Genomic DNA, 26749 nt, shown 5'->3' on the forward strand with positions numbered 1-26749 from the left:
GGTGCCAATTTACATTACCTGTACGTCTTGGGAATGTGGGAGGAAACTGGAGCACCTGGAGGAATCCCCTGCTGTCACAGAGAAAACGGACGAGCTCCTTACAGACAGAGGCAGGAGTCAAATCCCAACTGGTAATTGCCGGTGTTGTAAAGCACTGCTCTAACCACCATGATACCACGCCGCCCCTTCTTTCTCATCCTTCATTTAGGGATGCTGATGATGGTGATGACTGTAAAGAGTAAAGAGGTCCTTCTGCAGCTGTACAGGGCCCTGGTGAGACCCCACCTGAAGTACTGTGTGCAGTTTTGGTCTCCAAATTTGAGGAAGGACATTCTTGCTATTGAGGGAGTGCAGCGTAGGTTCACAAGGTTAATTCCTGGAATGACGGGACTGTGTCATATGTTGAAAGATTGGAGTGACTGGGCTTGTATACACTGGAATTTAGAAGGATGAGAGGGGATCTGATTGAGACATATAAGATTATTAAGGGATTGGACACACTGGAGGCAGGAAGCATGTTCCCGCTGATGGGTGAGTCCAGAACTAGAGGCCACAGTTTAAGAATAAGGGGTAGGCCATTTAGAACAGAGATGCGGAAAAACTTTTTCACCCAGAGAGTGGTGGATGTGTGGAATGCTCTGCCCCAGAAGGCAGTGGAGGCCAAGTGTCTGGATGCATTCAAGAGAGAGTTAGATAGAGCTCTTATAGATAGCGGGGTCAAGGGATATGGGGAGAGGGCAGGAACGGGGTACTGATTGTGTATGATCAGCCATGATCACAGTGAGTGGTGGTGCTGGCTAGAAGGGCCGAATGGCCTACTTCTGCACCTTCTCTCTATTGTCTATTGACTGACGATAGTGACTCAAGAAGGTGGTATCCACCACTAAGGGCTCTTCCCACCTGGGACATACCCTCTGCTCGTTACTACCATCAGGGAGAGGGTACAGGAATCTGCAGACCCACACTCAGTGACTCAGGATCAGGTCCTTCCCCTCCACCATCACATTTTGGTCCATGAACCCCTGAACACTTCCTTTATAATAATTTAATTCCTTTGCACTGTACCGCTGCGCAAAACAAGAATAAAATCACATAATTAAAGGCCATCACCATCTGGGAAAAACACCCTCTTTGTGTGATTACCTTCAGGGAGGGGGTACAGGAGCCTGAAGACCCATTCTCAACAGCTTCATCCCCTTCACCAAGAGATTTCTGAATGCCTTGTTTTTATTTTGCAGTATTTATTTATTTCTGTAACCTATAGTAATTTTGATGTCTTGCACGGTACTGCAGTCATATAACCACAAATTTCATGACATATGTCAGTGATAATAAATCTGATTTAAATTCTAAGTTCTAAATATAAATCAGTGATAATGAAACTGATCTTGATCCTGAGGCTGTATTCAACCCTGTACCTCCGCACTCTACTGCGGATTTCCGCAGCTGTATTTTTGACCCGGTATCTCTATTTTGTACGCCTGCTTCCCGTATCTGTCTGCCTTCATCTCTAGGCTTTGAGATCGTACCTTTATCCTATGCGTGCCTGTATCCATAGTTTGCACGCTGGTATCACTTTTCTATTAAACTTCACATCATCTTAAAAAGTTTCTCCCTCCCCCGCCAGGCAGTTAATCTGATCGACCACTCTAGTTAACCCTCCTTGCCCCTCTCTACTTATTTCCCCGTCGCTGCAAACACTTTAAACCCGTTTCTATTATAGAACCATAGATCACCACAGCACAGAAACATGCTCTTCAGCTCGCCTGGTCCATGCCAAACTATTAACCTGCCTTGTCCCGTTGACTTGCTCCCAGAACATTGCCGTCCCAAATTTCTCTTAAATGTTGAAATTGGACCCTCATCCACCACTTCCAGCAGGTAATGTTTACATTGTAAATACACGGTATTTATGTAATTATGCTCAATCTATTCCATATCTGTACTTCATCCTCTAACTTTATTTGTACATAATTCTTTATTCTTTATAATCGTATGTTTTTATTGACCAACACACCACAGCAAATTCCTGATGTAGGTGGTGAATAAAGTTGATCCTTTTCTACGCACCTGTTACTCTGCTCTGATACCTGTGCGTGTATCTTGTGTGAGAACGTATCTCTGATGTGCCTGCATTTGCAGCGTATCTCATCTTCGTTCTGTATGTAGTTCTGTCTGTGTTCTGCAAGTCTCTATCAGTGTGCTTCCCTCTCTGAGTTCGGATATTTTTGCTCCGTGCCCATGTCTTGACTCTGTTTTTAATTTTTTTTAAATTAATTTTCAAGATATGGTCTTCACCAGCTAGCCCACCCCTTCAGGAGATGTAGCTGATCCACCTGAAACACTGCAGGCATACAGGACAGAAACAGGCCCTTTGGCCCATCTAGTTCATGACAAACAGTTATTCTACCCGGTCCCATCTACCTGCACCTAGGCCACAGCCCTCCATAACCCTCCCATCCATGTACTTCTCTTAGAAGCTGCAATTGAACCCTCATCCACACTTCTGTTGGCAGCTCGTTCCACACTCCCACCACCCTCGGAGTGATCCTGCTGGTGGAGGAGCTCCCACAGAGTTGTCGGGTCGGGGAGGGGGGTTCCAGGATTTAGGCCCAAAATTAATGAAGGAATTTAAAGAATAATGATCCGCAAGGATTGAAGATTAGTTTTATTTATCACGTGTACACTGAAACATGCCGCCCTCAGAAATGCACCGTTTGCGTCAACGCGTGGTGTGGACCTTTCGACTACGTGCTCCAGCTCCACCCAGAGATTGTTCCTGTGTCCCAGTGAGCCTGAGTCTTTGCAATCCTGATGCAGGGTTTCAACCCGAGACATCGATAATTCCTCCCCTCCTCTCATAGTTGGTGCTTGAGCCGCTGAGTTCCTCCATGGTGGAGTCCATCTCTTTCTCGGTCACCCTCTTGCCTTCAGGATAAGTCTGATACAAGTCTGCGTTCTGCACATTTGTACCTCTGTGTGTGCATCTAATCTGCTCCTGCCTGGACCTCTGTTCTGTGCAACACACACGGAACGTTGGAGGGACTCAGCGGGTCAGGCAGCATCTATGGAAAAGAGTAAACAGTCGACGTTTCGGGCCCAGACCCTTCACCAGGACCCCTCTGTTCTGTGCACCTGTATCTGCGGCCTGTCGGCTTGTAGCTCCACTCTGGAGCTATGAGTGCACCTGTCTACTATGTTTGTATTTCTATTCTGCCTGTCTGTTTCTATGTTCTGTCTGACTCTACCTCTATTTCATTTGCCTGTATCTCTATTCAACAAGCCCATATATTTGTGCTGTACGACAGTACCTCTCGCCTATATGGCTGTTTCCCTGCTCTGTATGCCTCTATCACTGTTCTCAATGACTGTATCTCAGTTCTGTATGCCTGTATCTCCATCCCATGTGTCTCTATCACTATTCTGCATGATTGTATATCTGTTTCATATGACTGTATCCTTCGCCCATATACCTGTATCTCTTGCGTTGTATGTTTGTATCTTCTGTTCTGTATGCCTGTATTTATGGCTCTGTCTAAGAGCTTGTACTTGTTCATTTTCCTTCGCTCCCTTCATATCACATTAGGCCTCCAAAGTCTTTCCTTCCCTGCCATCTCTCCTGTACTATATACATCTCTTGGTCTTAACCAACAGTGTATGTGTGTGTGTGTGACTTCCCCCCCCTGCGGTCTGCCTGTTGGTGTGTGGAACACAGTGTGCCCCGACTGGGATTTCTTTAAAAAATTCTCATCACTCTGTGTGTGTGTCTGTCTGTCTATGTGTGTGTGTGTGTGTGTGTGTGTGTTTGTCTGCCTGTGTCTGTGTCTTTGTCTGTCCCTCCCCTTCGCGCCCAGGGTCTATTCACTCGGCCGCCCTCGGAAGGTTGAACGAGGAACCCCCGGGAAAACTGAGAGGATTGGGAGTCAGATCAGATAAACCGGGAGAGGCCCACTCTCCGCGCCGAAATCTGAGAGGCTGCATACACAAGAAGCACGCAAGACCTCCAACCACTGTGGTACCCAGACATCACACAGCGGGCAAACCACTCGGCAAAGGCAAAGTTGGCAATGATTTAAACACAGATATTTTTGCTGCTGTTGTTCAGTGAAAGGAACAAGTCGAGGAGAGCGCTGTAAAATCAAAACAACTACAGTGCGATTGAGAGAGAGAGAGAGAGAGAGAGAGAGAGAGAGAGAGAGAGAGAGAGAGAGAGAGAGAGAGAGAGGAGAGAGGAGTGAGAGAGGAAGGAGGAGAGAGAGAGGAGAGAGAGACAGAGAAGGAGGGAAAGAGGGCACACAGAGAGGAGTGAGTGAGAGAAGGGGTGTGTGAGTGAGAGAGAGAGAAGAGAGAGGGAGGGAGATAGATAGATACATAGAGAGAGAGAGGGAGAGAGGAGAGAGAGAGAGAGAGAGAGAGAGAGAGAGAGAGAGAGAGAGAGAGAGAGAGAGAGAGAGAGAGGCGAGTTCCAGCTACACACGGACTACTCGATAAACACCTTCGAGGAGGAACTGACAGATTCTATCGCAGGGAAGTAGAAATTCCCAGGAATAACTCACCCATGGATCCACTTTAACCCTCGATTCCCGTTTACCTACCCAATCTCTCTCTTCCCTTTCTCCTTTCAAATTCTCCATTGAAGAAGGTTCGGTGTCAGCGGCTTGTCAGGCGCTCGTATCACTTTTTGATTCCCAATATACTATATAAAACAAATTCCACCCCTCCCCATCCCGCTGTCTCCCTGGGAGAACATGAAAGGGAAAAGCAAGAAGTCCGGCGTCACGGAGCAGAGAGACATGGACGGATACGATCAGCTCCCCGGTAAGACAGTTAAAAATAAATCGCTGGCCGGAATTTGCTCCGTGCGAGTTTGAGGATCGCTTAAAATGTGGAATTTCTTTGCATGACGGATCTCAGCCAGTTGTCTTGCTTTTGTGTTGCCACTTGGAATTGTTTGGATTATTATCGTGTCTTATCTTTGCTGTCCCAGGTTTATAGTTCCATTGAAATTGGATTTAATTCCATCTGACTGCACCTAGGCTTGATTCATTGAGTGTTTTCCCCCGGAACTCATTGGCACTGATCTGTGGAGGGGGGGGGGGCATATTTTGGAAGAGTTTGTGTGGGGAGCGGGGCATGGGGCTTTGGGGAAGCTTCTTTGTGAGTGAAGGGACAGGGGGCGTGGAAAGAGCTGGCGAGTCCGTGCTGTGGCAATGACAAAGTTTGATCCGTAGTTTGCGCCAGCACACTATGTCGGGTTGATTTACGTTGGCACCACCCGAATGAAAAGCCATTGGGTGTCGCATCAGAATGCTTCCATCTCTCCCCCCCCCCCCCCCCACCCACCCCGCCCCCGTTTCCCAACTCTCCAGGGCCACCCCACCGCCTTCAGCAGTGAAAGCCTCAACTCGCGAGCAAAAACCGTGGAGAAAGCCCCAATCGGGGCTTGTCTGTTGGTTACAGGAAGCATTGGGCGAGCGCAGAGAAGTGCGGGGGGTTGGAAGAGGTTCGTCAGTTGGGGCTTGGGGTGGTTGGAGGTTGGAGACGTGGGAATGGGAAATTTTGGAGAAGAGGAGGCTGTTTGGAACAGCTGGGGAGAAATTGATGTTGGTTGGACGTGTTGGAACTCGTTACCGACCGAAGATTGGTTAGAATGGGCAAATCATTCACGCAGGGGACTCTGCTGATGCTGGAAATTCGAAGTAACACACACAAGGTGCTGAAGGAACTCAGCCTGCCAAGCAGCGTCTGTAAAAGGATTAAAGTGTCGACGTTTGGGGCCGAGGCCCTTCATCAAGACGCGCGATGTGTTTGAGAGCGGCCGGATTCTGCTCGCCGTAGATTCATTGCAGAGCAGGGGAGCTTGGCGGAGCAGTAAGAAGTGATCAGAAGAGCGGAGAGATGCTAGATGAAAATACGAGGAGCTATGGAAAGGCGGCTGATGGAGGCTGAAAGGGCAGGGAGATTAGGGAAAGATGGGGAGTTTTGAGAAGGGGATAGCTGTTGAAAGAGTAGGGCTTTTTGGGAGGGTTTAAACACTGATTTGCAGGCCGATCAGCACCCGGATTTCGAGGCGAATGGTGTCGGGTTCGGATCGGGTCGGGTTTCCATCCGTGCTGGGTTGAGCGTCGAGCTAGCAACTCGGCCTCGTAAAACTAAACAGACAAATGGCAAAAAAAATGCCGCCCAATGCGCCACGGAAGGAACAAGAAGCAGTGATTTGGGAAGGCGGGGAATCTTGGAGAGGTGGTTTAGGAAAGGTTCGAGGGTTCATTTATTGTCAAAGTACACCACTCTGAAACTCTTCCTCTCCGGGTAGCCAAGAAAGAACAGAACAATCATCAACTCCCGGAGTGAACACGGAACACGGAACCTTGCAGCACGGTGCGGGGCGCCGACCTTTCAACTTACTCCAAAATCAATCTAACCCTTCCCTCCCATATTTCTATCATCCACGCGCCAATCTAAGAGTCTCATAAATGCACCTCATGCACCTGCCTCTGGCCTCTCCCTTGGCAGTACGTTCCATTCGTCCATCATTCCCTGTTAACGAAAACTTACCCCGACATCCCTCTCTACTTTCCTCCGCCCTGGGGAAAAAGTCTCTGTCTGTCCACTCTTATTGCCTCGTACACCTCCAGTGGCTGGAAGGGTGGGGTGATTTACCGGGGAGAGGCCTGGATTTTGTTGAGGAGAGAAGGTCGGTTGGAAGGGGCGAGGGATTTCTGGGGGGCGGGGGAGATCGCGGCTGTCAGGAATGCGGAGTAACCCCACTGAGATGCGTTACCGGCTTAAGTTTCTCCGGGGTCTTTTATACCGATCGCTGCCCTTAAAGACAGAGCAGGTGTGGATGCGGTAGGTGTGTGTGTGTGTGTGTGTGTGTGTGTGTGTGTGTGTGTGTGTGTGTGTGTGTGTGTGTGTGTGTGTGTGTGTGTGTGTGTGTGTGTGTGTGTGTGTGTGTGTGTGTGTGTGGTGAGGGGGGGGTCAGAGTTTTCTTTGTTAACCCCTTCATGGACGGGGTTTGGAGTGGGAAGGCAACGACTTCTTGAGAACAATAAAAGCTGGCGATTTAGGGTGTCTGCCGTGGCTTGGTGGATGAAAATTCCGCGCGAGTCATAAAGCCGTGGGTTGCGAGGGGCATTGAGTCGTCACGCCGAAGGTACTTATATAAATGACCGTCCTGGTGTCAGCATAAAACCATAAGCTATGGGAGTAGAATTAGGCTATTCGACCTCGCTACATCTTTCCATCATAGCCGATTTATTATCCCGCTCAATCCCATTCTTCCCCTAATCTTTGACGTCCTTACTAGTCAAGAAGCTGTCAACCTCCAATAAACTCAATGATTTGGCCTCCACAGCCGTCTGTGGCAATGAATTCCACAGATTCACCACGCTCTGCCTCAAGAATTCCCTCCTCAAGTCTGTTTTAAAGGACGTCCTTGTGTTCTAAGATAGTGCCCTTTGGTCCTATTGGAAAGGTGGTGACCACGTCCACTCTGCCTAGGCCCTTTTCTGTCCAGAGAGTGCAGCACTGTCGGGGATCCCATCTGCTGTTCCGGGCAAAGAAGGCAGCTTGATTCCTCAGGGGGGTGATGACATTTTGGCGGTTCGGAATCAGAATCAGTGTCAGGTTTAATATCACTAACATATTTCCCGAAATTTGTTATTTGGTAGTTCATTGCAATACATAACAATTATACATTACTATAAGAAATAGACTCAGTGGCCGTTTTATCCGGTGCCTCCTGTACCACAGAGCGGCCGCAGAGTGTACTTTCGTGGTTTTCTGATTTTTCAGGTTTTGACGTGTCGTGTGTTCAGAGATACTCTTCTGCGGACCACTGTTGTCACACGTGATTATCTGGGTTGCTGTTGCCTTGCTGTCAGTTTGAACCAGTCTGGCTATTCACCTCTGACCTCCCTCATTAGACAAGACGTTTTCACTCAGAGAACGGCCACTTACTTTGTTTGCGTGCATCTTTTTCTGTCATCTCTAGAGTCTGTTGTACGTGAAAATCCCAGGAGGTCATCAGATAATTTCTTTTCTTTGAGGCATTGTAAGTGTTGTTACTTCGATGTACCTGTGTTATTTTGAATAGTAATAATAAAAAGATTTGAAAAGGAAGTTTTTTCATATACTCAAGCCACCCCGTCTGGCACCAACAATCGTTAGAGTCACTTCGATCACTTTTCTTCTTCATACTGATATCTCGACTGAACAATAACTGAACCTCTTGCTTTAATGCATTGAGGTTCTGCCACCTGATTGGCTGATTAGGTATTTGCATTAATGAGCAGGAGTACTGGTGTACTTAATAAGGTGGCCACTGAGTGTATATAAAAAAATAAATCAAATCAGTAGCGCAAAAAGAGAGCAAAAATAGTTAGATAATGTTCATGGGTTCATTGGCCTTTCTGAAATCTGATGGTGGAGGGGAAGAAGCTGTTCCTAAAACGTTGAGTGTGTTTTTTCAGGCTCCTGTATTGATGGTATTGGTAAGAAGAGAGCGTGTCTTGGGTGCTGGAGGTCTTTAATAGCGAATGCCGCATTCTGGAGGCATCGCTGAGCATCGGGAGAGTCCTTCCCCGTATTCAGTGTTTACTAATACAACCCCTGTTGCCCTGGTCCTCCGGCACCGTGTCTCCGAGCTGACCAAGGCCGAAAGGACAGCGGCTTGTAAATTAATCACCGACCTGCTTGAAGTAACTTCTACCCGGGTGTTGGAGAATAGGCTGCGCGCTGCAGGTACCCTCCACCCACAGGCTGATCTGAACCATAGAACATTACAGCACAGAAACAGGCCCTTCGGCCCTTCTTGGCTGTGCCGAACCATTTTTCTGCCTAGTCCCACTGACCTGCACCTGGACCATATCCCTCCATACACCTCTCATCCATGTACCTGTCCAAGTTTTTCTTAAATGTTAAAAGTGAGCCCGCATTTACCACTTCATCTGGCAGCTCATTCCACACTCCCACCACTCTCTGCGTGAAGAAGCCCCCCCCCCAATGTTCCCTTTAAACTTTTCCCCCTTCACCCTTAACCCATGAACCCTGTGACTCTTGTTGACACTGGCCCGTGTCAGACCGAGTCGGTCCAGGAACGGATAAGCAGTGTGGACTGGGCTGTATGCGGTTTTTCTGGGAGGGAAAACCTCCCCCTTGAAATTGAAAGCTACAAAGTCGAGGTTTCAGGAGATATTCAGCGGACGTTGGAGATCTGGAGCAACACAAACATGACGCTGGAGGGACCAGGCTGAGGGAATGAACAGTCGACTCTTCCGGCCGAGGCGCTCTCATCAGGACTGCTTCAAAGCCCACTTTTTCCCAATTAGCATTCGGAGCTGCGGCGTCGTAATCCATTTGCCTTTCGCTGGTTAACCACTATCCCAAATCCACCCCTCAATACACACACTTCTGGTGCGGTAGCGCCGCGGTTTTGACCCCAGCATAACGGCAGGAATCTTGGCCATTTTCCGCCGACAGAGTTCTGCCGATAGCTGTATAGTTTCGGTCTTTAACTCGGCAGGTTAATAAACTGAAGATACCAGAATATTAGAGAACCACGGGCACACGGCGCACAAACAGGCTCTTACGCCCAAGTTCTCCGAGCTCCACAAGATTTCCATCTCGTCCCGTTTGGCTGCGTTTGGCCCATGCCCCTCCAAACCTTTCCGATCCACGTACCTGCCCAAATGTCATAGAAACATAGAAATCCTACAGCACAATACAGGCCCTTCGGCCCAAAATGCTGTGCAGAACATGTACTTACTTTAGAAATTACCCAGGCTTACCCATAGCCCTCTATTTTTCTAAGCTCCATGTACCTATCCAGGAGTCTCTTAAAAGACCCTATCGTATCCGCCTCCACCACCGTTGCCGGCAGCCCATTCCACGCACTCACCTCTCTCTGAGTAAAAAACTTACCCCGGACATCTCCTGTGTACCTACTTCCAGGCACCTTAAAACTGTGCCCTCTGGTGCTAGCCATTTCAGCCCTGGGAAAAAGCCTCTGACTATCCACACAATCAACGCCTCTCATCATCTTATACACCTCATTCAGGTCACCTCTCATCCTCTGTCTCTCCAAGGAGAAAAGGCCAAGTTCACTCAACCTATTCTCATAAGGCATGCTCCCCAATCCAGGCAACATCATTGTAAATCTCCCCTGAACCCTTTCTATAGTTTTCTGTAGTGAGGTGACCAGAATTGAGCACAGTACTCCAAGTGGGGTCTGAGCAAGGTCCTATATAGCTGTAACAGTACCTCTCGGCTCTTAAACTCAATCCCATGGTTGATGAAGGCCAATGCACTGTATGCCTTCTTAACCACAGAGTTAACCTGCGCAGCAGCTTTGGGTATCCTATGGACTCGGACCCCAAGATCCCTCTGATCCTCCACACTGCCAAGAGTTTTACCATTGATACTATATTCTGTCATCAAATATGACCTACCAAAATGAACCACCTCACACTTATCTGGGTTGAACTCCATCTGCCACTTCTCAGCCCAGTTTTGCATCCTATCAATGTTCCCGCTGTAACCTCTGACAGCCCTCCACACTACCTACAACACCCCCACCCTTTGTATGATCAGCAAATTTACTAACCCATCCCTTCACTTCCTCATCCAGGTCATTTATAAAACTCACGAAGAGAAGGGGACCCAGAACAGATCCCTGAGGCACTCCACTGGGGACCGACCTCCATGCAGAATATGACCCATTTACATCTGCTCTTTGCCTTCTGTGTGCAAGCCAGTTCTGGATCCACAAAGCAATGTCCCCTTGGATCCCATGCCTCCTTACTTTCTCAATAAGCCTTGCATGGGGTACCTTATGTCCTTTGAATGTTGTTGCTGTATTTGATAACCACTTCCTCTGACAGTTCATTCTATATATCCAGCATTCTCTGAGTGAAGAATTTGCCCCCCAGACCCCTTGTTACATCTTTCCTAAACCTGTGCTCTCTAGAATTTGATTCCCTTCCCTGGGAGAAGGACGTACTGCATTCACATTATCTGCCCTTCCTGATTTCACACACCTCGATAAGGTCACCCCTCAGTCCGTTACACTCCAAGGAATTAAGTTCAGCCTTTCAGCCTCTCTTTGTACCTCAGGCTCTTGACAGCCTTCTCACAATTCTTCCTAACATTCTTTCCAACTTAGTGATATCTTTGTAACGTCTTGTAAACACTGAGCACAAACTCTGCTGTCTTGGGGCGGCCAAGGTAGCGTGTCAGTTGGTGGAGCTTTCTACATCGTCAACGACCTCCCGATCAGGGTTCAGCTCTGCCGCCGCCTGTAAGGAGTTTGTACGTTTTCCCCACATGTTTCCTGCCATATTCCAAAGGGTTAGGGTTGGGTCGTGGAAATCCCACGCCTGGGCCGAAGCATGGTGACATTTGCAGGCTGCCCCCAGCAGATATATGGTCTGCATAGGTATGGTCAATGTTTTTCACTATATGTTTTGATGTTTCAATACACATGTGACAAATAAACCTCATCTTAAATCTTTAATAAGAAAACCTGCCGACCTTGATGTCTATGTGACTTCAGATTCATGGTAATGGGCTTGACCTATAACCCTCCAACACTCTGCCCACAAGAGGTGGAAAATAAATACACCTCGCCTTTATACAATCACAGAGTCACAGATAACTGCTGCAAATAAAGATGCCATTCTGTCCATCTAGTTCACTCTACTTCCAAATAACCCACCCACCCCCCCCCCCCATGCAATTTTCCATCTGTTTTTTACAGCTGCACCGACCAACCATTGCTCTCGGGCCTGAAAACTGACTATTATATAGATAGACTGATTGTACGTATATAAACTGACACAGGGCGATGCGTAAGAACTGGTGTTGGGAGTTGTTAATGAGTGGAGGTGTTGATCAACCTGCCAGCTCGGGGAAACAATTCTTCCACCCATCTCAGTTCTTTTCTTGTCACGATAGTCATGAAGAGAAACAGAAGTTTATTGTTTGGACTGCAGCTTTCCATACCTGAGCTCCATTGAATTATCAGTTAGCCTGTCTTCTGTGGTGTGCGTTGGAGAAGTGATGTTTATCCAGGGCAGTAGCTAGAACTTCCTTTGGTTTTATTGATGTTGGAGAGCACCCTGTGTGTAGCGTACAGTGAAACATAGCCCTATGATTTCAGAGTGAGTCACCCAATGGACACCACTGTCATCAATATGGAATTCTCTTGGTGACACTGGGTCGAATGTATTGTGGGTTCAAGACCCAGTGAGGGCCCACAATCTCAAACCAATCTGATAATCACTTGAGACAAGATGGGTGTCAACTGAAGCATCATGGGATGGTTAGGAATATTTGAAATGGCAACCTGTTGAAGCTGTGCTTAGTTTTAGAAAAGGTGAAATAGTCATGGAATGACAAAAACTGACAATGCCGCAGGAGGATGTTTGCTTCATTAATCCACACTGGCCAATTAATACAATTTAACCTAACCCCATTGCTGGTCTACTACCTCATAGCTTGTTATGAGATTCTCTTAGACGCATGTGTGAGATCTACCTGTTGCTATAAAGGCCAGAACTTACTGTTCAATCAAAATTCTGCTTGGGTAAGTGGTGAATTGCTTCTGTGATATATCACAAACGTTTGTACTACACACGCACACACATGCACACACACACACACACTCATACACAACACAGACATAGACAGGCAGACAGAAACATGCACATACACAACACACAGGTTGCTATCAACCTGTTTGTGTGTCTCTCTCTCTTTCTCCCTCCCCCCCCCCCCCACACACACACACACACACACACACACACACACACACACACACACACTCACACACACACACACACACACACACACACTCACACACACATACACACACACACACACACACTCACACACACATACACACACACACACATACACACACACACACTCACACACACATACACACACACACACACACACACTCACACACACGCACACACACACACACACACACACACACACACTCACACACACATACACACACACACACACACACACACACACACACACACACACACACACACACACACACACACACACACACACACACACACACACACACAATGCTGGAGGAACTCAGAAGATCAGGCAGCATCTATGAAGGGGAATAAACAATCAGAGTCTCAGGCCAAGACCTTTCATCAGGACTGGGAAGGAAGGGGGCAGAAACCAGAATAAGACTGTGTATGTGGGGGGTGGGGGTGTTGGGATGGGGATGGGGCACACGCTGGCAGATGATAGATGACACCAGGAAGGTGCATAGATAAGGAAGGGGGGGATCTGGGAGGGGATAGGTGGAAGACTTGCCTCCCCCAAGCTGGCAAGTTGATCAACACCTCCACCCAGTAACACCGTCCCCCCTCCCCCAACACCACTACTACACGTCACTTAGTGTCAGTTTATATGCGTACAATCAGCCTATCTATATAACAGTTATTTGTACATTGTGTTCTATAGTACTTCCTTTATAGTTATATTTATTGAGTTTTATTTTTGTTATTTTTTTATTGTGTTCTTCATATATATTGTGTTTTTAATGCCGCATTGGACCCAAAGTAACGATCGTTTCGTCTCCTTTATCTGAATCAGGTTTAATATCACCGGCATATGCCGTGAAATTGTTGTCTTTGAGGCAGCAGTACAATAACAGAGAAAGGAAATAAGTGGTGCAAAAAAAAGGAAAAAAAGAAGTGATGCAGTGTCCATTCAGGAATCAGATGGCAGAGGGGAAGAAGCTGTTACCGGATCATTGAGTGTGCGTCTTCAGGCTTCTCTACCTCCTTCCTGATGGTAGCAATGAGAACAGGGCATGACCTGGGTGACGGGGGTACTTACTCATGTACTGAAGAATGACAAATCAATCCTGGAAGGCAATTTAGGGCTGAAGAAGAAGGAATCTTCTTCTCCAGGATTCGAGATGATATGTTGCATTCCTTTTTGTTGAGGAGGGGAGTTTGAGGATCAGACCTGGTGCTGTTGAAGGAATCCTGATATTGTCGGTGCGTGACATGGACGGGAGAGTGGCGTCAGGAACCCTTCACCTTTCTGGGGGTAGTAATTGTTGGTGCGACAGTCTCCAGCTGATGCCTCAAGGGCTCATCCAAGTGCACCCTCAACCCTCAACCACTCTTCCAGGCAGTGAGAATTCTCAATTATTTAGTGCATTTTATGAAAGATTTATATAACTGGGCATTGAGTGGAAAATGCTGGAGGAGCTCAGCAGGTCAGGCATTGTCTATGGAAGTGAATAATCAGTCGACGCTTCGGGTCGAGACCCTTCTTCAGGACTGAGAAGGAAGGGGGAAGACGGCAGGATACAGTTTTACTATATTACAGACTAATTCTTAAACACTGCTGTCAGTTGCAGAAAGACCAATCTTGTTTGCTTTAGGATCAAAGGTTTGGAGAGTCTCCATGGCATTCGCGCTTAGCACTCTGCAAACAACAGACAATCTGCCGGAGGATCGCGAACACGGCAGCATCGGTGGATGCTGGGAATCCAAAGCAACGCACACAAATGCTGGAGGAACTGAACCGGGCAACATCTGTGGAAAAGAGTAAACAGACGAGATCCTTCATCAGCACCAATGAGCGGGACGAAATCAATGGGTTAAGCAGCATCTGTACGGAGGGAGGCGATTATCGACGCTTTGAATTGAAGCCCAAACTCTTCCTGTTTGATCAGTGATATTCTAACCATTGGCTATGGCATTGGTTTCGTATTATCATGTATAATGAGTTGCAATGAAAAGCTCTGGTTTGTATCATTTCCAGGCAGATCTTACCCTACACTGAGTAGTTAAAAAGAGTGCAGAATAGCGTGTCGCAGTGGAGATGAAGAAGTAAAGCCCAAGGACAACGACAAGGTAGACAGGGTGATTAAGTGTTGATTCAGGGCATGCATTGATGTTGAGAGGGGTAGGTTCAAAGGAGATGTGAGGGGTAAGTTTTTTACTCAGAGAGTGGTGGATGCCTGGTAAGGTGACAGAAGCAAATATATTAGAGGTGTTCAGATAAACACATGAATATGAGGAGGATGGAGGGATATGGATGTTGTGCAGGTTGGTGGGATTAGATTTTGTTTTTTTTTGAAAAATTACCCTTTGGCTGGTTTGACACAATATTGTGCAGTACTGTTCTGTGACCTATGTGTTTTAAAGTTGATTGACGGTCGGATTGAAGCTGCCGTTGTCTTCCTCCCCAGATCTTCCCATTCCTTCTGTAAACCCATTTTTTCCTCCTGAAATCTCAAGAAGTTGGAATTCCCACTTGGATCCCATAATTTCTCAGAATCAGGATCAGATTTATGATGAACACAGGAGTTTCTGCAGATGCTGGAAATCCAGAGCAATGTATACACATTGCTGGAGGAATGCAGCAGGTCAGGCAGCATCTATGGAGGAAGGTCAACAGTTAACATTTCAGGCTGGGCGCCTTCATTAGGACCAGAAAGGAAGAGGGACGAACCCATAAAAGGAGGCTGGGAGATGGGAAAGAGTAGAAGCTGGCAAGTGGTAGATGAGGGGGAAGGTGGGTGGGTGTGGGAGGAGGATGAGGTAAGAAGCTGGGGTGGGGGGGAATGATACGTGGAAGGGGTAAAAGGCGGAAGAAGAAGCAATTTATTATCACTGATTGAGATAAGATGGAACTTGTTGTTTTGTAGCAGCAGGACAGTGCAAAGACATAAAGTTACAAAAATTAAGAAAAAAATTATTGGTGCAAAATAAAGGAATAATAAAGAGTCGGGGATTCATGGACCACTCAGAAATCTGATGGCAGAGCGGAAGAAGCTTTGAATCATTGAGTGTGGATCTTCAGACTCCTGTATCTCCTCCCTGATGATAGAAACTAGAAGAGCTTCCCTTGCCCCAGTGTTCACCCCCATCTAACTGATCTCCTTTTCCATTCAGAGTGGATAACTTGGAATATTGGACTGAGAAGAAATAGTGAATAGAAAATGAAAGTGATAAAAACTGCAGATGCTGCAAACCTAAGACACAGAAAATGCTAGAGATACTCAACGGGACAGGCAGCATCCGTGGGAAGGGAAGCGGCGTTATCATTTCAAGTTGTCATGGTGAAGTTGCGTGGTAGCTCAATGTAAGGGCTATCCCAAGGTAAAAGTAGTCACTAGTACAGAAATCTTCTACTTTACTGAAGGAAAGGTTCCTGAGGGAGAGAAAAAAATGAAACAGAAGAAAGTGAGAGCTTTGAAAAATGTAAGCTTTCTGAATATCCCGAGGCTTCCTCAACCTAATTCTCAAATTCAGTCCCTCGTGGTTGCCCATCCCCTACCAGCAGTGATAATCTCTCAGGGGAGAAAATCAGAATCAGAATTAGGTTTATTATCACTGACATATGTTGTGAAATCCATCATTTTGTGGCAGCAGTGCAGCCATCCATAAAATATGGCATAAATTTCATTAAGAAATATATGTAGAGAAAATTAAGTAAGCGGTGTAAAAAAGAGAGCAAACATCAGTGAGGTAGTGTTCATGGTCCATTCAGAAATCTGATGGTGGTGTAGAAGAAGCTGCTCCTAAAACATTGAGGCTCCTGTACCTCCTCCCTGATGGTAGCAACAAGACACCGTGTCCTAGGTGATGGGGCCATTAATGATGGATGCCACATTTTTGAGGCATCGCCTTTTGAAGATGTCCTCAATGCTGGGAAAGCTAGTGCTCAGGACGAAGCTGGTTGAGTTTACAATACCCTGCAGCTTCTTCCAGTCCTGTGCAGTGGCCCCTACATTCCAGAGGCAACCACTTAGAATGTTCTCCACGGTACATCTACAGAACTCTATAGAAAAGGATTAAAGGGAACCATATTGTGTTGATGGTATCCCTGTCCATCACAATGCCTTGCCATTGATTATCTGCGACACTGACCTAGCCAGGGACGGAAGCAAATTTAGAATTTGCCCGGCAGGAGCTCACCTAGAGGAAACAGCTGGTCGCTGCACATTGGAGAGAGTGCGTTTTTAGCTGGGTCACATGTGGAGAGTTCAATTTAAACGGAGGAGTCTCGGTGGAGAGGATTAGTGGAAACACAGATGAAGAAAGGCGGTCTCAGAGGGATTCATCTTAACAAAGAATGATACCAATTATATTTTTCTATATTTGCACTCTGAATCCTGGCTTTTATTCCTCCACTGAACTTATTCCACATCAGTTTGTAATCCTGTTGTGTGCATCAATAGGTTTACTCATTAGTAGAGTTGCAGTGTGTGCTTTGTCCCATTATAACTGAGGTGATAACCTTTAGTGAGTAAAATAGGGAATAAAGCGGTTCTATGCCAACGTAAACGTGCTTTGCTAATGGAACCCAAGGGAGTTAGAACCATAGGTTGATACCATAAGGAAACAGGCCCTTTAGCCAAATGTCCATGCCAACTCATCTAAGCTAGCTCTGTTTGTGGACTCTAAAATAGGTGCTCCTGTGGATAATGAAGGTGGTGATCAAAAATTACAGGGGGATTTTGATCAGCTGAGTAAATGGGCCAAGGAATGGCAACTGCAGTTTAAGGATTAGCTTTATTTGTCACGTACATTGAAGCATACAGTGAAATGCCTTGTTTTGCATCATTGACCAACACTTCCAAGGATTGTGCTGGGGGCAGCTCGCAAGTGGCACACAACTTACAAACCTTAACCCTACATCTTTGGAATGTGGGTGGAAACCCACACAGTCACAGGCAGAACATACAAGCAGCCTACACACAGCGGCAGGAGCTGAACCCCAAACCTGCACTCTAAAATAATTGCGCTAACCACTACATTTCTGTGAGGCCCCTCAGGTAAGTGTTTGACTAAGACAAATGCAAGCTGTTACATTTTGGGAAGTCAAATCCAGGTAGGACTTTTGCAGTGAACAGCATTGGAGAGTGCTGTAGATCAGAGGACCCTGGAGTACAAGAACATGGTTCACTGTAAGTAGAGTAACAGGTAGGCAGGGTGGTGAAGAAAGGTACTGGCTAGTTGGCTTTCATTAGTCAGGGAATAGTGGTGGAAGTTGGGAAACTATGTTGATGTGGCTATAATTGGAATACAGTGTTCAGTTTTCATCAGGAAAGATGGTATTCAACTGGAAAGAGCACAGAAAAGACTTAGAAAGATGTTGCCGGGACTTGAGGGACTGAGTCCCAGGGAAAGGTTGGACAGGCTGGGACCTTGTATCTTGGAGCATAAGAACAAAGAGGCAATCTTACAGAGGTATATAAAATCATGAGGGGCATTGACAGGGTAAATGCACTCAGTCTTTCCTGAGGCTGGGGAATCAACAACTAGAGGGCATGGAACTAGAGGACTAGGGGGAACTCAGCCCGAAATGTTGACTGTTCATTTCCAAGGATGCTGTCCGACCTGCTGAGTTCCTCCAGCATGTTGTACGGGCTGCTTTGACCACAGCACCTGCAGTGTACTTTGTGTAGAGGGTATGGTTTTAAGGTGAGAGGGGAAAGGTTTATTAGGAACTTGAGGGACAACTATTTTACACAATGTGTCTAAGTTGGATAAACTGCCAAAGAAAGCAGTTGAGGCAGCTACAATAACAAGTATTAAAAGACACTTGGACAGGGACATGGATAGGAAAGGCTTAGAAGATTATGGGCCAGACACAGGCAAATAGGATTAGTTTGGTTTGGGCATCTTGGTCAGCATGGGCTAGTTGGGTTGAAGGGCCGGTTTTGGTGCTGTATAATTGTACGTCTGCATTTGCCCACTTTTGCCCCTTGTTCCTCTAAGCCTTTCCCACACATGCACCTACCTCACATCCTACCCTGTGTCCATGTCGATGTTTATACCAGTTTCCAGAACACTGTTGAATTCCAAAAATCTAAGAGGAAGAGGAGAGGTGGTAACCAGAGATACAGATTTAAGCTAATTGATTGAAAAAAGACCTTTGTGGGGAGTACATGTTGCAAGGGGTGTGGTGAACTACATATACCTGTCTGGACACGCCCACCCCCCCCCCCCCCCGCTGACTGCTCCTGTGGCTCCTCCCACAGACCCCTGTATAAAGGCGATTGAGGCCTGAGCCCTGTCCTCAGTCTCCAGGATGTTGTGTGGTGGTCGCTTGCTGCTTGTGCTTTCTTCCAGCCAATAAAAGCCTACCTTAACCCACGTCTCCGAGAGTTATTGATGGTGCATCAGGGGGGAATATATTTTGGCTGTGAATTATCATTCATACTTAGTGATTACATCTGAAAGATCCACAACAGGATAATGTGGAGTGGGTAAATTAGAAAGCAGCCTGAAATCTGTAAGAATAAAAAATAAATAACTGAAGCATGCAACATAAATGCAGGACTTCTGCTTCTCCTGGCTAGAGGCTGGAACCAGGGGTCACAGTCTTAGTCTAAGGGGTTGACCATTCAGGACTGAGATAGGAAGGGCTGTTCTCATTGAGAAGGTGGTGAAAGGTACAAATTCTCTGAGTGAATTTATTATCTAAGTATGTGGATTTTCTAGTGTAGTCTGTTTTGTCATATGCTTTTGTGATATCATTCTGGAGGAACATTGTCTCATTTTTTAACTGCATTGCATTTGGGGTTTCTAAATGACAATAAACTGAATCTGAATCTGAATTCATGTCACCATATACTATCCTGAGATTAATTTTCCCGTGGAGGTTCACAGAACAAAGAAATAATAGAGAATCAATAATAAAGTACACAGACAAAGACAAAAAACCCATTGTGCAGAAGACAAAACTGTGTTAATACAAAATAATAATAATAAAACACATAAATAATATGAAGAGCATGATATGAATGGAAGGGTTACGGTATGAGGAACGTCTGGCAGCTCTTGGGCTGTATTCCCTGGAGTTCAGGAGAATGAGGGGGGGATCTCATAGAAACATCCCGAATGTTAAAAGGCCTGAACAGATTAGATTTGGCAAAGTTATTTCCCATGGTAGGGGAGTCTAGGACAAGATGGTACGACTTCAGGACTGAAGGACATCCATTTAGAACAGAGATGCGGAGAAATTACTTTAGTCAGAGGCTGGTAAATCTATGGAATTTGTTCTTGATTAACCAGGGCATCAAAGGGTATGGGGAGAAGGCAGGGGAGTGGGGATGACTGAAAGAATTGGATCAGCCCATGATTGAATTGCAGAGCAGACTCGATGGGCCGAATGACCTACTTCTGCACCTATATCTTATGGTCTTATATATTATATAATATTATAGATATGTATATAATATATTTTTTCTTGTAATTTATAGTATATTTAATGTATTGCACTAGACTGCTGCCACAAGACAACACATTTCATGACATACATCGATGATAATAAAGCTGATTCTGATTCTGTTAACTGAGGTTCAGCCACTCAGTCTATTCAACACAGACTCGGTGGTTTGTTAGATATTAATGCAACTGAGGAGATACGGGGTTGGTGCTGGGAGCTGGCACCGAGGTAGAAGGTCTCACTGAGATGTGGAGCTGGAGTGAGATGTTGAATACCAATTCCTGCTGATGTTTCTGAGAGGTTGGGATGCAGAAGGGGGAGGCAAGGGAAGCGTGAAATAACCAGTGACAGTTGCAGTAGAAATGAAATTCAGGATGTGTAGCTGAATAAATATTGGGTATTTCACATGAACAGCCAAAGTCAAAATGACCCCGGAGAGCTCTAACAGAACGAAGAAACAGAGAGATTTAGGGATGTGGATCAACAGATGTTGAAATTGAGAATGAAATAAAGCAGACTGGTTTGTTGAATGAATATAGAAATAAAGAGGTGATAGTTAGAATAAAGAAAAGGCTCAAGATGTCTTATGGCTTCACTGTTCGTCTCAGCTGAAATCATACAATCTGTTGCAAGGACAGCTAAAAATCCAAGCCAGCTAGTGGATTGGAGAATTCCTCTGTGACCTGCTTTGGAGATTGGCAATGGTCCAACAGACCCCCAATTGATGGGAAACCCCGGCTCACGAAGTTTATTTGATGAAATAGTTTTTTTTTTGAGTTTTGCTTGTTTGTGCTATCTGGCACTCCCTGTGGCTTTCAGTAATTAATGACCAGCTGGCTTGTTACAGATGGCCCACCCGACCTTTCACCCTGGCAATGGTATGTGCTGGGCAGGACCTGCAAGGAGAGAGGAAATTACTTCAGGATGGCAAGGAATCAAAGCCCAAAAAAAAAACCATTGGAAATGTGCAGCTTTCAGATGGATTTATCGAACTCCGCAGAGCCGGAGCTCAAAGCTCTACCTCATTTATGAACCACTGTAAGTGGGCCAACTATTAGATAATAAATCCTGAAAATACTGTTCCTTCGTTTTTGAATCCTCTGCCCTCAGAAGAGCTCTCTCCTTGGGTTTCAGGGAAAGAGTGTATCACTTCTCTTCCAACCCCAGCTCTTGTGCACTGATTCCTCATTGTGGCTCTTGGATCCTGTCATCTGCCTTGCACTATCTCTGAAGCTTGAGCTCTATTTTTGCAACCTGATGAGGGGACTCTTGCTTATGATTTTCTGCGTTTTCTTGCTGCTTTACCTCAATGCACTGATGCGATGAAATAACTTCTATGGATGGCATGCAAAGCAGAGTGTTTCTCCACACTTAGGTACACATGACAATAATAAACCAATTTAGTGATATACCAATATTTTGGTTCATGGGACCAGAGAAATAATTAATGCAGGAAAATTCCACTTTTAAGCACAAGAGATTCTGCAGATGCTAGAAATCTTAAGCAACATAACACAAAGTGCTGGAGGAACTCAGCAGGTCAGGCGGCATCTATGGAGGAAAATAAGCAGTTGATGTTTGGGCTGCGACCCTTCATCTGGGCAGCAAGATCATCACGAGATACAGTACTGTGCAAAAAAAGCTCGTGCACATGTATATAGCTAGAGGTTCGCACAGTACTTCAGTAATTTTATGTATTGCACTGTACTGCTGCTGCTAAAAGAAAACAAATTTCATGAGATGTGTGAGTGATGATAAACCTGATTCTGATATGGGTCTCTATTGTGGACTGAGAGTGGGAAGGAGACAGGGAGAGGGGAATCACGGTTGGGGAAAGAGGAAGAGAGAGGGGAGGGAGAGGGAAGCACCAGAGAGACATTCTATAGTGATCAATACACCGATTGCTAGGAATCAAATGACCTTTCCTGGTGCTCAAGACTGGGTGTGTCTGCACCCATGGCACCCCCTACCTTGGCACACCTTCTCTGCCACCTGTCCTACACCCCTCTCACAGTGCTTCACCCTCTCCATTCCCAACATTCTTCACTCTGGCCAGATTTACAAACTCACTCTGCGCTCCAGGTTGACAAAGACAGTACTGTGCAAATGTACCTTAGTTATATATACCATATAACCATATAACAATTACAGCACAGAAATAGGCCATCTCGGCCCTTCTAGTCTGCGCCGATTATTGTGCCTAAGACTTCTGCACAGTCCTGTAGATGGTGAGATCGAGTCTATTTTGTCATACAAGATGTCAATTCAAACATCTGATAACACTGCAATAGAAACTGTCTTTGAGCCTGTTGATACTTGCTTTTAGGCTTTGTATCTTCTGTCCAAGGGAGGGGAGGGAAGAGCAATGTCCGGTTATTTGTTATTATGAACATGTTATTGGTGGGACATTGGCACGTGCAACTTTGTTGGTGAGTTTAAGAATCAGAATCAGGTTTAATATCATTGACGTATGTCAAGAAATTTGTTGTTTTGTGGTAGCAATACAGAATAATAAAAACTATAAATTCTAACAAGTATATACAAAATAAATTAAATTAAGTAAGTGGTGTAAAAAGAAAGGAGAAAAGCACGGAGGAAGTGTTCATGGGTTCATTGTCCATTCGGTAATTTGATGGTGGAGGGGAAGCAGCTGTTCCTGAAACATTGAGTGTGTGTTTTCAGGCTCCTGATGGTATGTGAGAAGACGGCATGTCTTGGGTGATGGGGGTCCTTAATGATGGATGCTGCCTTTTTGAGGCATCGTCCTTTGAAGCTGTCCTGGCTGCTGAGGAGGCTGGTGCCCATGATGAAGTTTACAACCTGTGCAGTGACTCCTCAGTACCAGACAGTGAAGCAGCCATTTAGAATGCTCCCCATGGTACATCTGTTGAAACTTTGTGATCCTACAGTTCAGGAGTTCTGCACTGTCTTGGACTGACTTGCACTTGAGTCGAGTGTGTTAGAAATGAAGGATTTTCTGTTTCTCGCGGCCTTCTGTTTCCCCTGAAGGATTAGAAGCATTACTCTGATAAGGAGAGTGTGCACATATAGCACCAGGGATTGTGCTGTGAGATTTAGGTCTCGAATTAATTCTGCAGTTAGTGGTCGGTGACCCAAAACCTTTCTGCTCCGCTGTAATCAGTACCTGGCTCTAGTCAATGCAGAGAAGCCTTATCAATTTTAACATGGGATGACGTTGTCAGTGACAAATTGGAGAGGGTGTGGTGGGGGAATGTTTTTGCAAACATTCTGAATTCCTCCTCTGGCACTGCAGTAGCATAAACCCGCTGTGTGTCTAAGAAGGAACCTGATTCCTTGCTGATCATCAGACGTGAACGTAGAGCAAGAATGGATGGAGGATATGCAGACATAGCCCAGTCCCACAGAGTGCAACAGAGTCAAAGGCAAAAATCAACGTGCCGCACACACCAGTACGTGATGAACAGGTGCAATGAGAAACTAACCTGCAGCGGCGTCACGGGCACACAGCGTCGGGTAGGCACCATTCACAAGGAAGTCATACGGTATGCTAAGCATAAATTATGCACAATATTTTCAAGAAAAAAGCACAATCAGAACAAAAAATAAACATAGTGGACGTTGACCCGAGTGGCCACACTGGTTTTGAACTGTAGTGATTAGGATTGTGCAAGAACGGAATGATTGAAGGGAAGCAGCTGTTTGTGGTGAACTACATATACCTGTCTGGACTGCTCCTGTGGTTCCTCCCACAGACCCCCCCCCCCCCCCCAGCTGACTGCTCCTGTGGCTCCTCCCACAGACCCCCGCTGACTGCTCCTGTGGCTCCTCCCACAGACCCCTGCTGACAGCTCCTGTGGCTCCTCCCACAGACCCCTGCTGACTGCTCCTGTGGCTCCTCCCACAGACCCCCTGCTGACAGCTCCTGTGGCTCCTCCCACAGACCCCTGCTGACTGCTCCTGTGGCTCCTCCCACTGACCCCTGCTGACTGCTCCTGTGGCCCCTCCCACAGACCCCCTGCTGACTGCTCCTGTGGCTCCTCCCACAGACCCCCTGCTGACAGCTCCTGTGACTCCTCCCACAGACCCCCTGCTGACTGATCCTGTGGCTCCTCCCACAGACCCCCCGCTGACTGCTCCTGTGGCTCCTCCCACAGACCCCTGCTGACTCCTCCCACAGACCCCCACTGACTGCTCCTGTGGCTCCTCCCACAGACCCCTGCTGACTGCTCCTGTGGCCCCTCCCACAGACCCCTGCTGACTGCTCCTGTGGCTCCTCCCACAGACCCCTGCTGACTGCTCCTGTGGCCCCTCCCACAGACCCCTGCTGACTGCTCCTGTGGCTCCTCCCACAGACCCCTGCTGACTGCTCCTGTGGCTCCTCCCACAGACCCCCTGCTGACAGCTCCTGTGGCTCCTCCCACAGACCCCTGCTGACTGCTCCTGTGGCTCCTCCCACAGACCCCCTGCTGACTGCTCCTGTGGCTCCTCCCACAGACCCCCGCTGACTGCTCCTGTGGCTCCTCCCACAGACCCCCGCTGACTGCTCCTGTGGCTCCTCCCACAGACCCCTGCTGACTCCTCCCACAGACCCCTGCTGACTCCTCCCACTGACCCCTGCTGACTCCTCCCACAGACCCCTGCTGACTCCTCCTGTGGCTCCTCCCACAGACCCCCGCTGACTGCTCCTGTGGCTCCTCCCACAGACCCCCGCTGACTGCTCCTGTGGCTCCTCCCACAGACCCCTGCTGACTGCTCCTGTGACTCCTCCCACAGACCCCTGCTGACTGCTCCTGTGACTCCTCCCACAGACCCCTGCTGACTGCTCCTGTGACTCCTCCCACAGACCCCTGCTGACTGCTCCTGTGGCTCCTCCCACAGACCCCCGCTGACTGCTCCTGTGGCTCCTCCCACAGACCCCTGCTGACTGCTCCTGTGACTCCTCCCACAGACCCCTGCTGACTCCTCCCACTGACCCCTGCTGACTGCTCCTGTGGCTCCTCCCACAGACCCCCGCTGACTGCTCCTGTGGCTCCTCCCACAGACCCCCGCTGACTGCTCCTGTGGCTCCTCCCACAGACCCCTGCTGACTGCTCCTGTGACTCCTCCCACAGACCCCTGCTGACTCCTCCCACAGACCCCTGCTGACTCCTCCCACAGACCCCCTGCTGACTGCTCCTGTGACTCCTCCCACAGACCCCTGCTGACTCCTCCCACAGACCCCTGCTGACTCCTCCCACAGACCCCCTGCTGACTGCTCCTGTGGCTCCTCCCACAGACCCCCTGCTGATTGCTCCTGTGGCTCCTCCCACAGACCCCTGCTGACTGCTCCTGTGGCTCCTCCCACAGACCCCTGCTGACTGCTCCTGTGACTCCTCCCACAGACCCCTGCTGACAGCTCCTGTGGCTCCTCCCACAGACCCTGCTGACAGCTCCTGTGGCTCCTCCCACAGACCCCGGTATAAAGGCGATTGAGGCCTGTGCCCGGCTTCATTCTCCGGGATGTAGTGTTGTTCATTCTTCCAGTCAATAAAAGCCGATACCTCGCTTCCTACGTCTCAGAGTGAGTTATTGATGGTGCATCACTGTTCTTGAACATACTTCAGGAGTCTGTAGAGTCTGAGGGTAAAGGTACATTCTCTTAAAGCGACAGGACAGGATGAGGGATGGAAGTACGTTGGATGTGAGGATTTATAACAATAAACACAGAGCATGTTGGATTAGGGTCCAAATTGTTGTTTTCTTTATCTTGTAGATTTATTTTATTTTAATACTTGCTTATATTTTAGTTATTTATTTAGAGATATGGTGCGGAATAGGCCCTACCCTTCAGGCTGCGCTGCCCAGCAGCCCCCAATTTAACCCTAGACAATTTACAATGACCAATTAACCTACTAACCTGTACACCTTTGGACTGTGGGAGGAAACTTGAGCACCCGGAGAAAACCCAAGCACGTTCCGTGGGGAGGACGCACGAGCTCCTTAGAGAGAGTGCTGGGATTAAACTCCGAACTCCAGCAACCCAAGCCGTAACAGAGTCACACTCACCGCTGTGCTACTGTGGCTTATATGCATATGTCTATATAATTATTTCTCTGTCCAAAACTTCTAGCAGCTTGTGTATTAGATTCTATATTTCTGTAGTTTTTTTTTTGTCTGCAGAGCCAACATGTGACTCATAGAACATAGAATAATACAGGCCCTTCAGCCCACAATGTTGTACCGACCTTCTAACCTACTCTAAAACCAGTCTAACCTTGCCCTCACACATATCCCTCATTTTTCTATCATCCATGTGCCCTATGTTTCTTAAATAAAATTAAAGTTTCTTAAATGTCCCTAATGAGAGGCGTTGATCGTGTGGATAGTCAGAGGCTTTTTCCCAGGGCTGAAATGGCCAACACGAGAGGGGTTTTCAGGGGTAAGTTTTCTATGCAGAGAGTGGTGAGTGCGTGGAATGAGCTGCTGGTGACGGTGGTGGAGGCGGATATGATACGGACTTTTAAGAGACTCCTGGATAGGTACATGGAGCTTA

At 47.1% G+C, this 26749-nt stretch overlaps 1 protein-coding gene across 2 annotated transcripts in view; it reads left to right on the plus strand.

Annotated features, from left to right (window-relative positions):
• The first annotated feature begins 4398 nt into the window (after positions 1-4398).
• Positions 4399-26749, plus strand: part of LOC140715164 (A-type potassium channel modulatory protein KCNIP2) — a 497102-nt gene continuing 474751 nt past the window's right edge. Inside the window, exon 1 of one of the 2 annotated variants that reach the window (XM_073026951.1) lies at positions 4399-4818. In XM_073026951.1, coding sequence (XP_072883052.1) covers positions 4749-4818 — 70 coding nt within the window. In that variant the 5' untranslated portion in view covers positions 4399-4748. The remainder of the gene's footprint in view (positions 4819-26749) is intronic. The other variant, XM_073026956.1, reaches the window with a different exon arrangement.

The sequence above is a fragment of the Hemitrygon akajei genome, chromosome 23 (assembly GCF_048418815.1).
Source record: "Hemitrygon akajei chromosome 23, sHemAka1.3, whole genome shotgun sequence".
NCBI classification, from domain to species: Eukaryota; Metazoa; Chordata; class Chondrichthyes; order Myliobatiformes; family Dasyatidae; genus Hemitrygon; species Hemitrygon akajei.